Below are 18,720 nucleotides of genomic sequence, written 5' to 3'. Positions count from 1 at the left end.
ATAGCACGTGTCCTTCATCCAGCTTTCCCCAGTGGTTCTATTTGTTTAACCACTGTCAAACCAGCAAGTTCTATACCCTCACCCCACTCCGATCTCCTTTTGGTACCTTTTTAGAGTCTCACACATCCTCTTGTCCCCAACACTTCTAATTCTTGGCAACTAGTAATCTCTAGCTCTTTATTTGTGACATTTTAGGAATGGTGCGAAAATGGAGTTTTAACGGTATGTGACATTTATGAGGCTGGCATTTTTCTCTTCCACTGGCAGCACCCATGTAAGTTGCATGCAGTAGTAACCTTTCTCTCTTTGCTGAGCTTTGCCGGCCATTCACCTGTTTAGAGCATGTTGGTTGCTCACACTTTGGGGCAATTACAGATAAAGCTGTTTTGAACATTCATGTGCAAAGTACGTGTATAGACTGAGGGTTTTTTTTTTTTACATTTATTTGGTGTGTGTGTGTGTGTGTGTGTGTGTTTGGTGTGCAGGCATGTGCTCTCTGTGGTGCATGTGTAGAGATCAGAAAACAACTTGGCTGGAATTGCTTCTCTCCTTCTGCCATGTGGGTTCCAGGGACAAAACTCTGGTCCGCAGGTTCAGTGGCCCTGGATTCAAGTTTTAATTTCGCCGTGTTAAATGGCCAGAATGCAATTGATGGGCCTTAAGGTGACGTGCGGTCAGATTTCTCTCTCTTTATTGTTTTGAAACAAGGTCTTATTGTACTGCCCAGGTGGCCTCTGACCTTTTGGTTTTGTGGGTCTTTCTGTTTGTTCCTACAACCTGGGCAACCTCCCCTGCCGTGTTGTATTCCTGGTCCTGGCGGATTCGGTTTTTAAGTTCATCAGATTACTCAGTAAGTTGATTTGGCCAACAAAGACAGGTTTTGAGATGTGTGTTTTTAGCCCTTCATGTGACTCTGCCTCCGTGCCTGGAGACTCACTGTGGAACCCTGCTGTGTGTGCCTTGAATTGGAACCAAGACTACCTACCTGTGAGCATGCAGTCCAGACTAGGAGTTTCTGTTGACTTCTTTCTTTATAAGTCTGCCTCTGTGACCAGGTCCTCAAAATGGGACTACAAATAAAAGTCGTTCAAAAGGCCAGGTGATGGTGGCGGTTTAATGCTAGCTTTCATAGCCAGCCTGGTCTACAGAGTGAGTTCCAGGTCCTCCAGAGCTACACAGAGGAACTGTCTCAAAAAAAAAAAAAATTGTTTTCTTTGTCAAGTAGTTTAAACTGTTTATTTAGAAATAGCGCAACAGCACATAATGCACATAGACGAAGGTAAACTTCCACCTCCACCAAAGTGAACAAACTGGCAGACTTGTAATAACATCTCTCTGTTGTTGTAATAACATCTTCTGTATGTGTAGCAATGTGCCCATCATGAAGCTTCATGTCCGTGTGCGTGTCCCCCTGATGGCCACTATAGCACAGTGATCACTTTCCTTGTTCGGTTAGAGGATAAGCAACCTTCTTGAAACTCATGTTCTGTTGTAAAAGGGATAGGAAAGGTACCTTTTCAGAAAAATTCCAGTTTTAAATTTATCTTTTAAACCAACACCCAGTGATAAAATTGTACATGCTTATGTCATGCCTTGTGCTGTTCATCATGTGTACAGTGTGGAACGTTTCCATCATCCCTGTCTTCTCAACCATCATCAAGCTCTCCAGCTTTTTGGAAAGACATAGTGTATTATCATCATGTCCAGTCACCCCGCCTCGTCCTGCTATCTAACTCTAGTTTAGCACCCATTCACCAGCCTCTCCCCACCTCCCCTCCCCCTACCTTTAAGGACCTGAAGAAGGTAAGCTTTATCCCTTGATCCATGGGCTCGGGTTGAAATAGGGCGGGCTGTAGCTTTACTTGCCAGTAAATCGATAGAATCTGGATGTTAGGCTGTGTTCCCTCATTTATTATAAATAATGCAAGCCTCGCTGGTGATGATGAGCCCTCTTGCTGAACCCCGGGGAGGTGGGGACTGAGCACAGTTGGTTTCAGAGAGTGTTTGTCTTGTCATCAGCTGCTTAGTCAGATGGAGTGTTTTCTTAATGCTCCCAGAATGTACAGTTCAGTCTTTGTTTTGAAATCATTCCTTCTGTCTTCTTTCCCTCCTCCATTACTTTGATTACCTTGATGAGACATTCAAGCTGTGAGGTCGTATCCCTTTATTTCCATAGCCTACAGAAGCCAGTTTGATGGTTAACTGTAGGTGAGCAGGGAATTGTTTCTACTTGGCTGGAATTCGCCCTTAGAGATGAAGCACTTGTTGACAAAGACCCCCCTAGGCTTGGAGATGTGAGCAAAGGTATCTGGGTTCTTTAGATCTGTAGTGGAAATCAGGGTGAAAGCTTTGGAAGTTTGACTTAGCGAAGCAGGATGTGGTATTGAGGAGGCAGAGACATTGTGAGTGAGAGTGTTAGAGAGGGGGAGAGGGAGAAAGAATGAGTTTTGTGTGACTGTGTGTGCATATGTGCGTCTCTGTGTGTGCACAGCACACACACACACACACACACACACACGATTTTGGGAGACAAAGAATCCAAAGGTTAGAATAGAAAGGAATTATGGATTCAGATGGTCTCCAGCACTGAGTTACCATGCTCTGAGAGGGAAGGTTACTGGGGCAAGACAAGTAATAGGATGGGAGTCTAATAATCACTTCATTATGCAGCCATTTGAGTTGTCTGGGTGATGGAGTTTGAGGACAGGGGCTTCTTTTCTGCCCCTTTTCTATGTGAGCAGCTCAGGAAGGAAGGCTAAGAAATAGCCCTGTGTAGAAAATTACACCCAGAAATGGCTCCAAGATTTCCATCGCCGGGTTCTGAAATGAGCTGCCCCTGACAGCAATTTGATCACGTTGCCGACTACCTTTCTCCGAGCCCCTCATCAGGTCCTCAGACTGTGTCTTGACAGCTTCAACTCCTTCTGTTGGCAGCGTGCTCGCTACATTTTCTATTACAGGAATTTAGCATTTTGCTGTGCCTGAGGTGGGTGGTTGCTAGCCTCTTGATATTGGATACCTTTCCTGAGCTATGAAGTATTAGACCATAGTGGATAATAAAATGCCCACTATTACATTATAGAACAGATTCTGGGAGCTGTAACGGGGGAGCAGGGCGGGGTGGCACACCCGCGTTCTGCTTGAGGTAGCTCGCCAGAAAGTGCTGTTGAACCCAAGCTGGTCGAGCCTCAGCTGTGCCAGTTCCTATGTCTGAACAGGAAAGTGGCTCGTTAAAGATTAAAGGGCTGCTTGGTCCTCCTGGCCCCAAGATGGAATGATCTCTGCTATGGCGACAGCCTCTCTTTCCCAGGAGAGGCCATTTTATACAGCGGGTTTGTGCTTCCAAATGTTACAGTGAGCTGCACTGGCTGATACGGTGTCGATAAGTTGACATTTGGGCACTCTCAAGACATATGAGCTCTATAGCGTCCATGGTTTGAATTTCTGGGAAAACTGCCTCATCAGGAAGTCAAAAGCCTCAGCTTTCAGCCTGTCCCCATGAGGAGGTGGTCTCTTTTGTTCCATTTGACTGTTCTCTGGAGTCAGGTGAACTTGCATTTTCTCAGCAATAAGAATTCTATGAAGTCCCTTGTGCTGCGTCCCAGGTGTGAGGGCGGCTCAGTATAACCAGACCGCAGGTGACAGCAGTTAAGAAAATTGTCTTCTGGAGACTTGAGAAAAATACCAGACCAACCGAGAAAATAGGTCGCGGTTCAGCTGTATTCCGTGCGGTTCTTGTGGGTAGGAGGACTGATGTCGAGGACCCGTGTGACTACTGTTCAACTCCGTGATCCTTGGGGGAAAAAAATTCATTTTACTCTGTGTGTGCTCAGGTAAATAGCAGTAACGTCCAGGCACCATCGCCAGGCTGGTCTGTTTGAAGCACCTGTGACAGGATTCTGGGGCGTGCCTCCACTTGTGTTCATTCAGAGCTGCTGAGGGACTGGGATGGAAAGCATCGTACCCTAAGCACTCTCCAGGGTCCTTAAGCAACACTACAGTTGATTCTTTAGTATCCTACAGCTTACTTCACTTGCCTGGTTAATTATGTGACTTATTAGATGATGTGGTACCCATACTGTTTTTTAAAATAGCGGGCAATCCTGTTTATTCGAAGAGGCAGGTGGCCAAAGAGATGACTAAGTGGGTGGGACACCGCCCCGTTCGTAGAAGACCTGAGCTTGAGTCCCAGCACCCCCATCATCCATAGCGCTGTCTTCAAGGAGAACGGATGCCCCCTTCTGACCTCCACAGGCACTGCATTTACACACATGTATCAGGAGGGATACATGTTTAAAAATAAACTTTGAAAAAAAAAGGTATGCTTAGCCAATAAGAGCCCTCCACACCAATGATCAGAATTTGGCAGTGTCCGGGACGCCACTGGTTCTTGGAAATTTGGGGTTTGTTGCTTCACTTTCAGAGATATGAATGAATGTAAGATTAATTTTATTGTCTAGAAGAAATGTACTAAGTGGTGGGCATGCCTACAGTCTTAGCATTTGGGAGGCAGAGAGAGGAAGAACATTCGTTTGAAGCCAGTCTGTGCTACATTCAAGAGTCACCAAAAGAAAGTTAGATTTTCTCCTTGATTCTGTACCTGTTGCAGCTCCTTCCCTAAATCTGTTGCCCCCTTTGCATGTGCTTGCTCATTCTGTGTGGACTTAGGAGCCTAAAGAGTCTTGAGGAATGAATATTCTAATTTTCTTTTCTCATACTTGTTTGTTAGGCTCTATTGCAGGAAAGAAATATCATTATATATGCTTAGTTCAAAACAATGTGTGAGCTAGATGCATGTTGTTATTTGAGACAGGATTTCTGTGTGTAGTCCTGGCTATCCTGGAACTAGCTCTTTTAGGCCAGACTGTCCTCAAACTCACAGAGACCCGCCTGCCTCTGCCTCCTGAGAGCTGGGATTAAAGGCAGTAAGTTTAAATTTTTTTAATTTGTAGTATGTGGCGGGAGAGAGGAGATGACACAGAAACAGCAACTTCTTGAGAGTTAGTTCTCACCTACCTCCCTAGTTGTGAGGCAGCCTGTCATGGTTTGTACTGGCCCAGAAGCTAGCTAACTGTCCTGTCTCTGCTCCCCTCATTCTTCCCTTTGAATGCTGAGAATACAGACATACACCTCTGGCTCCAGGGTTAGAGCTTGGTTTAGCTTGTTCTGCTTGCATAGCAAGCACTTTTACCCACTGACCCTTTGAAGTGTGTGTGTGGGAGAGAGGTCTCATGCTAGCCTAAAACTTACCGTGTACCCAGGCTGGCCTCAAAATTATGACCTGTCTCTCAGCCTCCTGAATGTTGGGATTACAGACATGTACCACCACATCCAGCTCATTTATTTTTTCATATGTACATATATGCTACAACTGTCCATATTAAAAAAAACCTATTAATAATTTTGGGAGATGGTTTGCTTAAGTTTTAAAAATGAAAGATCTTAAATGACAGAACTGTACTATTATTTCCACAGCCTCATAATTTTCACTCAATCTCCTAAAGCCTCCAGTGCCCAAAGCCATTAGTTCACATTTAGCATCTTTTATGAGCTCTTTCTTTTCCAATCTAAAAGGAGGCACTAGGGTAGATAGAGTGAGGCTATGTTTTGGAGAAACAGATTAAAGCTGTCAGAATCTCAGGAGAATGCTGGCCCTCCATATCCGAATGGTATCTTAGCAGATTAGGAGTTCCACACTTTGAGTTGGTCTTGGCATGGTTCACGTGACTTCTAACACGCATCCCACTGCCTAGATTTTTATCAGACTAGGAGGAGCTAATATGATAGTTTTTTAACAACACTGCTAAAAAGAGGCTGGGCGTGTGTGACCCTGGAGTGTTGTTTTATATTAGCCTGTGTGGGGCTTATCCTCAGCTACAGAAGGATTTTCTGGAGTGTGGCTGGTGAGATAATGGGTGTCGGCTGCTCCACAGATGGCCTTATCCTTCTAGAAGAACTAATGAACACGCTGTGGGGAAACTTGCCTTTAAATACCTCCAGTTTTTTGAATGGGCCACACCGACTGGGAAGAAAACCAGTGAGCATTTATAATACCTCAGAGTGGCTGCCCTCCTGGAATGTGGTAGTTCTTTAGACTCGAGCAAATGGGACCAAACAGAGCTTGTCTGTTGGAAGGGAGTAAAGTAGCATAGTTTTAAACTCGGATTCTGTCTGATGTATTTCTTGTTTGTTGGTTTTGTTATTTGGTGGCAGGGTCTCACTATGTAGCCCTGGCTATCCTGGAACTCACTGCGTAGAGCAGGCTAGCCTTGAATTCACAGAAATCCACCTGCCTCTGCTTTCAGAGGGCTGGGATTAAAGTCATGTACCACATGCCAGGTTTGCCTAAGCATTTTAATCTAGCATTTATTGACGGCAGCTCCTTCCAGAGTCATGACATCTGTAATCTACCTTGAAAGGTGGAAGAAGCCAGGTGTGGGGGCTGTGGATGTCATTGCTGAGCGTAACTGTTGGACTTGAGGGGAGCGCTCGTTTTCACCAGAGAACAAAGGATATCATGTGAACCTCAATTTCTTCTCAAAGCATCCAGAAGCTAGGGCCATGGCTCAGTGAGTGAGAGCTCTGACTCCTTTTCCAGAAGACTCAGTTCCTAGCACCTGCATTACATGGCAGCCCACAGAAATCCATTAATGAACTCCAGTCTGGAAGGTCCAATAGCCTCTCTGGCCTCCTCAGGCATCTTGTGCAAGTACGGTGCACAGACAGAAACCCACCACAGAATGAAAGCACCCAGATTGCAAGGATGTGATCTGTGTGTGTGTGTGTGTGTGTGTGTGTGTGTGTGTGTAGCACCAGTGCCAATTCTAGCCTGTCAGGGCTAATTCAATAATAATAAATAGCTCTTGATGAGCCAGTTATTCTCAAATTGATTTTTAAATAAACAGGCTAATAAGGAATTGACACACATTTAAGGACTTTGCTTTTTAAGGATAAATGTTAAGATAAGTCAATCTCCTATCTTCCTTAGGCATCCCAAAGATATGACAGTAGATGATGTCACTTTAGCAGGGAGTGTGGCAACTGGGGAAGAAGAATCCTGCTACTTTTGTTTTAACGAGAGAAGTCTAGTTGTCTAAGGAAATAAGAGAGGTCAGGGGAGGCTGAGTGGTGAAGAGAAGTGAGCCTGGTCTGGACTGATAAAAATTCAGCAGTAGGATTCCCCCAGCCGCCAGCGACTAGGCTGCTTCTCCCAGCCAGCTGACCCTAGTGTTACCCTTTACAAAGGCAAAGCAACTTGCCGATCACCCTCCTGGGAAAATCTTCAGAGCTGGGAGCCTGCTACCTGCCGCAGCCGGCCGTTGGGAGCCTCAGGCTGTCCTGAGATGAAATTTCAGAAACTGGCCACCAGAGCTTTCCAGGTAGGGGCTCCAGCAGTGGGGGAATGAGTTTTACCTGGCTCTCCCCCAGCCCCCAGTGAATCTACCTCTGATTGAAAACCATCAGTGGGCTGTCTCTTTGTTAGGCTGCACTGGATTGCTGCTGGCTCAGCCAGGCCGTTTGGGAAATAGGAGTTTTGCTGGCGTGAGTCAGCACTGCCCTGGGTGAAGCCTGAGCTCTGTTGCAACGTTGCTTACCAAAGATCCGTCCCCAGGCGGCACCATTCACTGTCCCTGAAAGCAGCTGCTGTTGGCCCCTGAGATGATCTCATCAGAACATGGCTCCAGCAGCCTCGGCCGCCGCTTCTTCCGGCTGCCTGCTGTCTGCTGTGGCGGTGTTTTGAGACAGGCAAAAGCAGGTAACCCCAGATGGTTTTCTTGGTTTCCTTAAGCCAGACTAGGCTGGGGGTAAAGACTCGAGAATCGCGCCTTCAGAGGTAAATCAAGGCTTCTCAGTCTGGGACTCTAAAGCCAGGTCTTCGAAGTCCTTAAGGGGACACATGTCCTTTCTAAGTGGACTTGGGTATGTTAAACCTGACCAGACCAAAGATTGTTTGAAAGCCGTGCAGCTTTAGTCATACTTTTATTTATTTTTTCTGTTCGTTTTGTGTCTTACGAGATACAGTTTGCTCAAGCTAAGTTAGGGTGAAATAAAAGCAGGCAGGTACATTCGCTTCCCTTTCTAGTGACTGGCTGCTGAGCTGTGGGCAGAGCTGTCTACCATGACTTTGTACCCGCCATCCTTCCTCTGACCTGTTGTGAAGAACATTGTCCTCTCATCCCTGCTTCTGTTTAGGTCCCTGCAGGGCTCTTTCCTGTTCTTGCCTCTAAACTCTAAGCGCCCGGCAGTGTCGTCTCTGGACACTGCTTCCTCCCTGTGCTTCTCTTTGACTCCAGGCTCTGTACACGTGTTCCTCGGAAACACCTGGCCAGCTGGTTTCGTCCAGAAGTCACTTCTTGAAAGCATCCGCCTACTTTACAAGACTGGGTGAGGATCGATCCTTCAGAGAGTGTGCCATGACTGCAGCCATCCACTGGGGATGTAGGGATCTTGTGTATTTTGTTCAAACTGTGATGGTGCTACGTGGTTTTTTGCTCATGCCTCCCTGAACCTCGGCAGGGAGCCCCTACTTACCAACCCGCCCCCAACCCCTTCACCCTACCTTCTCTCCCGCCTGGCTGGTACACTGTTGAGCCGCTCCCCCAGCAGTCTTCCTTTTCCCTCTCCCAATATCCTATTATTTTTTTACTATCATAAATGTCGAGATGAAGGCTTTGCTGTCTCCCTTTCTCTCCAAGACCCACAAATATGTTCATAAATTCAGCTGCCCTCATTATATCTTTCTAGCCTGGCAGTATTTCTCAGACTTGAGCATTATTGGCAATTGGACAAACCTTTACAAACTGTGTGAGAGACATAGCCAAGCCCCCCTCCCCCCAACTCCCGCTATAAAAAACCTCGTAAGGTCACTGTACACAACTGAACCCATCATCTCAGACGAGACGGGCACAAGCAGGTAACCCCAGATGTGTTCTTGGCTTTCTTAAGCCAGACTAAGCTGGGGCTAGAAACTGGAGAACCCTTAGCCCTCAGATGTGGATCAAGGATCTCAGTTTGGGAGTCTAAAGCCAGCTCTTCCATTCGTCGAAGGGGTCCATAAGGGGACAAATGTCCTTACTAAGGGGATCTGGGCGTGTGACTTGAGCATGCCGTCGATTGTATAAAAGGAATTTGGTGTACCTACTGTCTGTGCCGTGTATATTGCTGTCTGCTCGAACGCTGTTAATTATACCTGCCGTCCTTTGATTTGTTTTTATAGTCACATCCTCTAGATGTGGTAGACCTGTGGCTGCTAAGTCCTGATGACTATATTGGAGTACTGTTCTTATGGCTTTTCTTCATCCTCAGTCATTGTTTTCCATGAGTAAAAGGGCATCAGGTCCCCTGGGGCTGCAGTTACAGTGAGTCACTGTGTGGGTGCTGGGAATTGAACCACGGTCCTCTAGAAGTACTCTTCACTGCTAAGCTACAGATGAAACAAAATTCCCATAGCCAGGCAGTGGTGGACGCCTTTAATCCCAGCACTTGGGAGGCAGGGGAGGAAGATCTCAGAGTTCAAGGCCAGCCTGGTCTACAGAGTGAGTTCAAGGGCTACATAGAGAGACTCTGGCTGGTGGTGGTGAAGATCGAACATTTTCCCCCTTTATTTTTATTTTATGTGTATAGGTGTTTATTTTATGTGTATGGGGCACACCAAGGTGCCTTGTCTGCCAAGGCCTGAAGAGGGCATCAGATCCCCTGGGGCTGCAGTTACAAGAAGTCACTGAGGGTGCTGGGAATTGAGCCAGGGTCCTCTAGTGGCTGAGCTGTCTCTGTAGCCCCAGGACTTTTTTTTTTACTGTTTTGTTTTCTTTAAGCACCTTACTGGCTTAGAGATTTGTTTGTGAATACTTACAGACAGGGCCTGCCTTCTTCAATCATAGACGATTTTGCCTGGTGAGAGTCCTGCTCAGAACTGCTGGACTTCTGCCACTCAGCTGTAAATTTCGACAGACTCCCATCTTCTCCTCTTGTTCCCTGTTTTCTTAAACCATTGCTATTTACTGGGGTTTGTCAAGTGCCTCAGACTTGCTCCTGTCTTGTGTTTACTGATAGCCACCCTAGTCTCTGTCTCCCTTAGCTACTGCCACTGAATTGTTCCTTGTCCCATTCCCTGGACATGGCATAACCCTTTAGGGCAGTGGTTCTCAAGTGTGGGTTGCTACCCCTTTGGGGATATGGAGCAATGCTTTGGAAAACATTTACATTATATTCATTACAGTAGCAAAATTACACTTATGAAGTATCAATGAAAATAATTTTATGGTTGGGGTCATGAGGGACTGTATTAAAGGGTCACCGCATTAGGAAGGTTGAGAACCACTGCTTTAAGGATTAATCCTTTCCCTAACAGCAGCCCCTTCCATGACTGACAAAATCTCATCCCCCTAAAGATTTGTAAATCTATGAGGTCTCTGACCGGCTCTCCTTTCATTATTCTTCCTTATTTGGATTTCTACAGCTCTGTCTCCCTTCCCTCCCTCCCTCCCTCCCTGTGAGTCCTTCCCTCCTTCCCCTCTCTCTCCTCTCCCCTCTTCTCTCTTCCTCCCTTCCCCCTTTCTTGTGCGCTCGCTCTCTCTCTCTCTCTCTCTCTCTCTCTCTCTCTCTCTCTTTCTCGTGCTCACGCTCTTGCTCACGTGCGTATTCTCTAGTTCTTCGTTCCTTGACTGACTTCAGGTCCTCAGTCTGGAGCCTGTTACATCGGTCCAGTGGCTGAAATGGGTCCCTAGAGGTCAGCCCACCATTCTAGATGTCTTTATTGTTCTTTGAAATGCTATAAGAGCCATATCCTCCCGTCAGATAGATGCTTGGGGTTCCTGTTGGATGAACTCAGACTCATGGGCTGCTCGTGTGTTTCACTTGAAGTCTAGATGATCACTCTAAGTTCATTTGGAGATTAAAGGGCTTGCTGAAATCTTGGTCCCACACGTTGCCTTGTGTTTTTATTTCATGTGTATGTTTGCCTGCATGTACGTGTGTGCATCACATGCATGGTTGGTGTCCTCAAAGGCCAGGAGAGAGCATCAGATCATGGAATTGGAGTTAATGGCAGTTGTGAACCACCTGACGGGTGCAGGAAACCAAGCCCAGGTCTTCTGCAAGAGCAGCAGAGCCATCTTACCCCGTAGCATAACATTTTTATAGTGCTTTACAAAATGATCTGATGCCCACTATAACCCTGTGTTGGATTGGCTTTATTCCCTCCCACCCCCTTTTTTAAACTAGTGGTTATAAAACTAGTTCTCATATAGAAGCATTTATTCATGTAAGATTCAGGGGTGGGAGTGTTCTTTTAATGCATTAAGCAACTAGCTGGTGTCTTTGTAATTAAATAAGCGCTGTCCAGTTCTACATAATTGGTACCTTTGCTCAGAAGGCAAGAGCTAAGGGTCATTCTTTTACAAGGCCACTTGTAAAAGATCAGGTAAGAGGAGCGACTCAAGGGATCCTGTCTCCTGACCTGTGGCAAGAGCCATTATGCTGAGAGACTTCCCTGCTTCAACTTCTTGGGCTGTGCATGTGTATTCTTGTTCCCCCATAGGGACAGGGTGCCTCGTTTATGCTAATCTAGGCAAGAGCGAGTTCCCACTAAGCTGCTGCTGTCCATCAGCTTTCTGCTGTGTTTCCAAGCTTTCTGCCGTGCTGGGAGCCAGGTGAAGAGAGGAAGCATGAAGTGGAATGAACTGTGTGAGGAACAGAGAAGGTCATATGGACGTTTGCAGAGCATATTTTTTGGGGTACTCTTATACTTGGGACTGAAATTATAGAAAAACCGATTGAGGCTTGGAAGCAATGTCTTGTTAGCTACAAATGACATTCAGTTTTGGTCCCATCATACTTGAGAGATGAATAAAGCTTTGAAAAGTAACCTGGCAGTCATTTTGATTCCAGAAGTTGGGAGGCAGAGGCAGGTGGATCTCTGAGCTCAAGGCCAGCCTAGTCTACAGATGGAGTTTCAGGAAGGACAGTCAGGACAGGACAAAGAAACCCTGTCTTGGAAAAAAAAATTGAAAAATATGTCCAATTAGCTAAAGTCGTTAGCCTAGAGAAGCAAAAGCTTAAGGGATAGCTTGACCCCCATCTTCAGGTACAAGTACCTGCCAGGGGGGAGTTTGATTAATTGTTCCTAATGAACTTCAGAGATTTAGGAGTAAAAATGGCCATAAGTTAAAGGAGGGAGTTATTTCAATGAATAAGTGGAAGATGAATTAGATCATCAAAATTAGGAAACACTTGAATGACCGCTATTGAGAGTTCTGAATTTTGTGCTGTCCCACTTAAATGGATTAACATAGAATAAGTTACCCCAAAGCTTTTGGTGGCCTGAGATGGCAGCCGTGCAGTTGCTTATGCCCTGAGGGCTCATGGTGCTCCAAGAGGGGCTGGAACAGACCATTGCTCCATGTTTGCTAGCACGGGTCACGTGACTTTATTCACACATTTGGGTCTTGTTGCTGGTTGTTGGTTGAGACTTCTTGTTGTCCTGCCTCTCTCTTGGTCAAGCTCCTGGGCCACAACAGAAGCTGCAGGGTCAGAATCCTCTAACTGATCACTTTTACCCCCCATTGTTTTGGCCAGATATAGCCCAGAGCCAGCAGGCTAGTGTGTGAGCCTGACTCCTTGGAGGATAGTGTTGAAGTCACCCTGCAAAAGGACATGTACTGGACTGGAGAGATGGCTCAGCGGTTAAGAGCACTGACTGCTCTTCCAGAGGTCCTGAGTTCAAATCCCAGCAACCACATGGTGGCTCACGACCATCTGTAATGGGATCTGATACCCTCTTCTGGTGTGTCTGAAGACAGCTACAGTGTACTTACATACATAAAGTAAATAAATAAAATATTTAAAAAAAAAAAAAAAGGACATGTACTAACCTTGGTTAGGCTCATTGCTGCTCCTTCTGAGACAGTATACCATACTGACCTTAGTGATTTTTCATGAGTGAATGATCAGACATTCATGTCACTGAATGGATAGACAGGCATATGGCTTACCATTTGGCAGCACATCCAACTCACCTGGGGGAATTTACAAGCTTGGACTCCTAGGTACCAGACGTGTGACTCAGCGTCTCCTGGGGGGGTGATGTTGGTTTGTAAGAGACACTGTGTCCGCTCAGGTAACTACCAGCAGCATGAGTATGGGGGTGGGGGACAGGTCCAGATGAGTTTAATGTAAGGCAGCACGTTCAGTACCCTATGACGGGCCACACCTGTTCTGCTTCCTGCACCTGGCCGACCCGTCTGCCCCACCCACCTTCATCCAGGCTTCCCCTGTAAGCTACATCTCATTCAGTCCGCTCATCATCAGAGCTTGTTTCTTGAGGCTTAACTCAGTTCTCCCTTTCTCCTAGTGTCAAGTGCCTCAGTGTTTCAGTCTCTAAATATTTGTGAGATAATTTGACTGACGGTCTTCTCCCTTTTCCTATATTTAACACAGTGCTTTTCCCTCGCAAGAGGCTCTGGGTTTTTTGTTGAACGAGTAAGTGGTTGATTGAATGCATTCATGAATGAAGTGTTACTTGAATTCAGTTTCAAAGGTGATTAGGATTTTGGACAGGTGGAGCAAATGAATGAGAAACTCATTGTCGTGAAGTCTACAGTGTAGATCATATTGCGTTCAGGAGGTGGAGGAACTGGTTTAGAAATGTTGAAAAGGTTTGGTTTCTAATGTACTTATGCCACGTTTGAGCGATGGATATGTAGCAGGCTTTCAGAAGTGTAGTCCTGAAACAGGGGTGAGACAGATGCCAGAAAGAAAACCATGGGGTGTATCCTTTCAGCGGGTACAGTGAGCCCCTGCTATGTGGCAGACAACTATGTTATAGGGAAGGTGAACTCATGACCTATACCAAGCTTCCTCCTGAACTGTGCTGGGAAGAATATTCTAGCCAGGAAAGAGAGCACAAGTGTGTTGGCTTGGGGAAATACTTTTTTTTTTTTTCTGAGAAATTGAAACTAGAGTGATAAAAGTTTAGAGTGAGGTGAATGAGGGGCAGGTATGAAGTAGGTGGGAAGGCAGGTGACCCACAGTCCCTCAGGGCCTTTGTGGAGACCACTGAAGGTTTGAAGCTGATTTAAGCATTTGCTGTGACTACTCTAGAGAATAGAGCATGGCTATATGAATTGCTTTTGTGGCTTCTGTGACAGAATACCTTAGGCAGAGCAGTAGAAAGGAGGAAAGGTTTCTTTTGACTCATGTTTTAAGAGGGTACAGTCAGTCTGTGACCCGGTGGGGAACAGTATGGCAGAGTTCATGGTGGCTGGAGCTTGTGGTGAGCACCTAGGGTCTTCGGAGACCAGGGAGCAGTCAACGGGGCCTGCTGGTGCTCTCTGACCCCCTGGTTTAGTTAGTCTGCCACCCCCGACTCCCGCTCGTGGGATTGTGAGGTTGGTCTTCACTCTCCAGAATATGCTGGCAGACACGCCCACAGCTGTGTTCGCCCAGTGATTCCAAAACCAAATTAACAACGATGATTAGCTATCCCAGTGGCAAAGAAGGGATCTGCCCAGCAGTGTTTGCTCTGCACCTCGAGGGCAGGAGGCAGCCGGGCAGGGTGTAACAGTGTGTGCACCTAGAACATTTTTTCCCTAGCTCTTTACAAGTTTCTCTCTTGACCTGCTCTTTCTTTGATGTAGTCAAATTCCTTGCTTTTGTTTTCTCAGCCAGTCTTGTGCTCTGTTGCTGTGGCCACCTCAGGTCTTGCCTGCAAACTTGCACAACAGGTGCAGCTGCTCCCTCCTCTGCTGTTTCTTGTCTTCACCTTTCCATGCTTGGTGAGCAGAGGCTCACGGTATTAGTCTTCTTGGGTCCAGAGGCTCTTGCCCTGGTAGAATTTCCTGAGGTTTTCCTTTTGAATCTGGTTAAGGCCAGTGAGGACACTAGTGGTGGATGTGAATGACTTGGAGAGCTCGGATGCAGCACTGACTGTCACCTTGACAACTGGAAGCCGGGACAGCCTCACTCACCCTCCTCCTCACCTCCTTGATCTTGTCTTGGCTGTGCTGCTCACTGTTTCAGCCTCCTGGCCCAAGAGCTTCACATTCCTTCTTTAATATCTTCATATCAGGCCCCCACCCAAGACTCCTTGTCCTCTCCTTGCTTTTGTTTTGGGAGATTATCTGTCTCTTTGGAGGGAGTTTACACACCGTGGATACAGATTTTATTTTAATTTTATGGGCCAGGGTTTTAGTTTCTTCTGGTTCCTACCTTGTCAGCTTCCTCTTCTCCTTCCATGAATGGCATTTAAATCCTAAGGCTGGTTTCTGAATTCTCGGTCTGGCTCCAATCCAGCTATCCAGTCTATCCCTTCCCTCAGGATTGCTAGGATTATTGGTAAGACCACCCTTCTCTTCCTGCCTTCCCCCGTCTCCTATCAAACCCCGGTACTTGTACTTGCACATCTTTGATCTCTTCCTTGGGCACCTTTGTTTCTGCTCTGCTTAAGACTTTAGTGTCATCCTTCCTGCGAAGCCTCCTTTGTCTGGCCTGTCACTGGGAGTTCACATTGTCCCCTGAGTCTAACAGCAGAGCTTCATTTGTGGCACCTTTATGTCACCGTGCATTATCTGCCTTTTCTTTTAGGAGCTGTGGCCTCGCCTTTATCCCACTGAGCGGATTTATCCCCTGGTGTCCAGTTCTGTTCCCTGCACAGTAGGCCTTCAGTGCCAGTCACATGAATAGGTGGAGCTTTGACTGACATTTGTCCCTTTCCTTTCCGAGATGCTTGCCGTGATCTCCTCTTGCACTGACTCACATCTTGTCTTCGTTCCCTTTTCTCACCCAGATTTTGCCTGATTCTTTTCTCCCATTAACAGTCACTGTGTGGGTGTCCTGCCTGCTACTCACCTCCGCCATATCCCAACCCATCCACGAGTCATATAATTAGCATGGGAGCCAAGTGTGATCACATTAAAAACCTAATAGAAAGACCGTATATGGAGAACAGTCCTTTAGGTTCATCAGTGGTTTGCTTTCAAGCAGGAAATTTTCTGACCGGAGTTGAAAGGGAAGAGGAGGTTCTAGGTGTTTGGGTACTAGATCGAGGCGTGTAGTAGTCCCACTATGGGATATGGGATGTTAGAGGTTTTTTTTTCTTTTTAACCAAAGAAACCATTCAGGAAGCCACAGGCCTTCCACCAACTGCTAATTTTGAATCCCTGAGGGCTTTTCTACAGCTGAAGGAGACATTAGCAATTAGTGGAGTCCCGCCTTCCTATTTTCCAGATGAGGAGACAGACCTGTAAGAAACATAAATGGCTTTGTCCATAAAAGCCAAGCTATTGTGCCCAGTGTTTACTCCTGACACTGAATGTCGCCTGGGGAACTTCCAGCACTTGGAAAGCCATGGAGTTAGGCCATAGGCCAGACCTGCGTGAGGGCGTCAGGCCTGTCACATGGATGAGGCCGCTGCAGTGCTCAACAGGAGCTGCTGGGGTGGTGGCAGGTTTGGTTCAGGGCAGTGTGTACCACAGGACCCTTTGAATATTCTCAGACACTTTTCTGGAGAACTGTTCTTTGGGGACCAGCTGTCAGAAATCGTCTGCATTTGAGTGGGGGGCCAAGGTTTAATTATAAAACATTTCCAACTTCTGCGGCTCTTTTTTTTTTTTTTTTCCCAGCCTTCATACTCCACGTTTTGTTTTGGACTTCCTTTCCTAATTTCAGCACCATTTGGTACATTTTTATTGCTCCATTGCAGGGCAGATGGTAGCACAAGGCATGGGAAATCCAGAAAATGTCTTAGAGGTCCGTGACTGTTATGAGTGCTTGCCAGGCAGATCTTCAACTTTAAATAGTAATAGATTTTCCCGTCCAGTGAGCCAGTTGTCAGAAACTATGAAAAGTCACCTGTTTGTCCAAGGTCTAATTCTGAGCTGGAGAGCTGTCAGACAACCTTGGACAGGAAGTTGGGTTCAAGCAGAATGTGCTTGTCTTCACTGCAGCCTGGGTGTCTGCAGTTTGAAACTTGCTGCGGGTAAAAAGTCAAGACTTCAACCAGATGTGGTGGTGCACACCTGTAATTATTTCAGCATCCAGGAGGCGGAGGGAGGAATATCTTGGAGGCCAAGACTTTTAATATCGAAATGTTGTCCCTGTGTGAGAGGGAGGTAATACAGTAGCCATTCAATACACAGGAGTTTCTTTTCCAGTGCTGTGACCCGTGCCTGACACACAGCAGTTTAGGGGAGAAAAACTTTTGGTTTTCTTCTTGTCTTTTGGCTTACAGTTTGTGGATACGCTGTCTGCCTTGACAGGAAGTGCTTGGTTCAAGGAACGTACCTAGTCGATTGCATCTGCAGTAATAAGGAAGCAAAGAGTAAGACCAGTAGGGCCTGGCTATGACTTCAAGGCAAGCCCAGAGCGCTGACTTCCCCTTGTGAGGCTCCATCTTCTTTAAGTTTCACAGCCTTCCAAAACAGCCATCATCTGGGGACACTAGAGCCTATGGGGACATTTCATGTTCAACCACAAAACAGCTGTTGCCTCTCTCTGTACATAGCAGCTTTTCTTCTGAGACCCAGGTCATTCTTTGGAGTCACAGGCATGGTGTTTTCCCTGAGTTCTACAATGTTGCAGTTTATAAACCGAAAGGGCACTGAGCGGACTGCTGCTGGCCTGCTACTTTTGGTAGGTGTGAGATTCAGTCTGTGCTAGCTCTTTTTTAAAATAACAATAGGGAATTTTAGCATAGAATTCACCAGACCTTTGAGTAACAGGTTCCTTTTGTGAGGCTCCAGGATTCCTAGCACCTTCTCAGTGTGTTTTGACCAAGGTAGTTTACAAAGTACTGTGAGTCTTTGAGAAGGTTTTTCATGTTTGAATTAAGAGTTTCCTTGCATACTGGAGGTTGGATCTAATGCTGGTCCCTCATCTGCCCCCCCCCCACCCCCCAGTCTCTGGAGAAGCTATTAAATAAGTAATTTGCCTTGGGGTCACTCAGCTGGTAAACAATCTCGACAGCCCCTTTTTCCTAAGCCCTACTCCCTTTTTCATTGCTTCCTGCTGTGAAATTGCTTCATTGCCTTCATTAGGGGACCAGATTGGCTGTGGGATAGCCACCTGCAGGGAGTCACCTTGGAATCTTTGTGGATTATTAAAACTGCTTGGGTTATTTCAAAACTGGTCCATTCTGCTGTCCTGGGCTATAATTAGGAGCAGATAAAGGTTTTCTTTTAGATTATCATTGTCTAAGAAATACATTTTTATTGTCCTTGTCCTAATTCACTGGGATTGTGGGCTACTAAGGCAGGCACCTCCTCGAGCAAGTCCCATGAACACCCCTGAAACCATCATTTCCTTTTGTTTCAGCGTAGAATTGTCTGGGAATACTTAGGTATCGGTGACAGCCTAGGTCACTGAACTACCCGTGCCCTTCTTTGTGCACAGAGTACGCTTGGTTCAGTATATTGAACTGAGCATGCCCAGAGCACCTGTGCTTCCTAGGTAAAAGTCTTGATTACATTCTTTTTTCTTGCATTCAGTATCCCAGCCAAAGAAGTCTAGGGGTGGGAGGTGAGTGTTGGGTCGGTGCTGGGCTGGCTTTGCAAATCAGAGAGGACAGTACTTCCTGAAATTAGCACCAGGGTCGATGTTATCAAGGATGTGAATAGGAACTGTTTTGTATCTTGTCGTGGGATAGTGACAAAGTAATATGTGAGGGCCAGTTTAAGCACAGGCGTTCTTTGGTAGGGGAGAATATGGTATAATCACAGAGGAGGG

At 46.3% G+C, this 18,720-nt stretch overlaps 1 protein-coding gene across 19 annotated transcripts in view; it reads left to right on the top strand.

Moving 5' to 3' along the window:
* The window catches only part of Rffl (ring finger and FYVE-like domain containing E3 ubiquitin protein ligase), a 62,941-nt gene that overhangs the window by 16,112 nt on the left and 28,109 nt on the right, over positions 1–18,720 (top strand). For 4 of the 19 annotated variants that reach the window (XM_087570078.1, XM_087570069.1, XM_087570073.1 and 1 more), the window contains exon 1: positions 7,265–7,379. The exons of 8 other annotated variants lie outside the window; for them this stretch is intronic. Coding sequence is in view for 4 of the 11 variants with exons in the window: in XM_087570059.1 (XP_087426185.1) it covers positions 7,660–7,756 (97 nt within the window). In the remaining 7 variants the exon portion in view is untranslated. Of the gene's footprint in view, positions 1–7,264; positions 7,380–7,656; positions 7,757–8,294; positions 8,386–18,720 lie in introns of those variants that run through there. 7 more of the 19 variants (XM_087570059.1, XM_087570057.1, XM_087570058.1 and 4 more) reach the window with 2 other exon arrangements.

Source organism: Rattus norvegicus, chromosome 10, assembly GCF_021556685.1.
Source record: "Rattus norvegicus strain SHRSP/BbbUtx chromosome 10, alternate assembly SHRSP_T2T, whole genome shotgun sequence".
NCBI lineage: Eukaryota > Metazoa > Chordata > Mammalia > Rodentia > Muridae > Rattus > Rattus norvegicus.
Note: the sequence above shows the minus strand (reverse complement) of the source record. Positions and strands in the feature narration are given on the sequence as shown.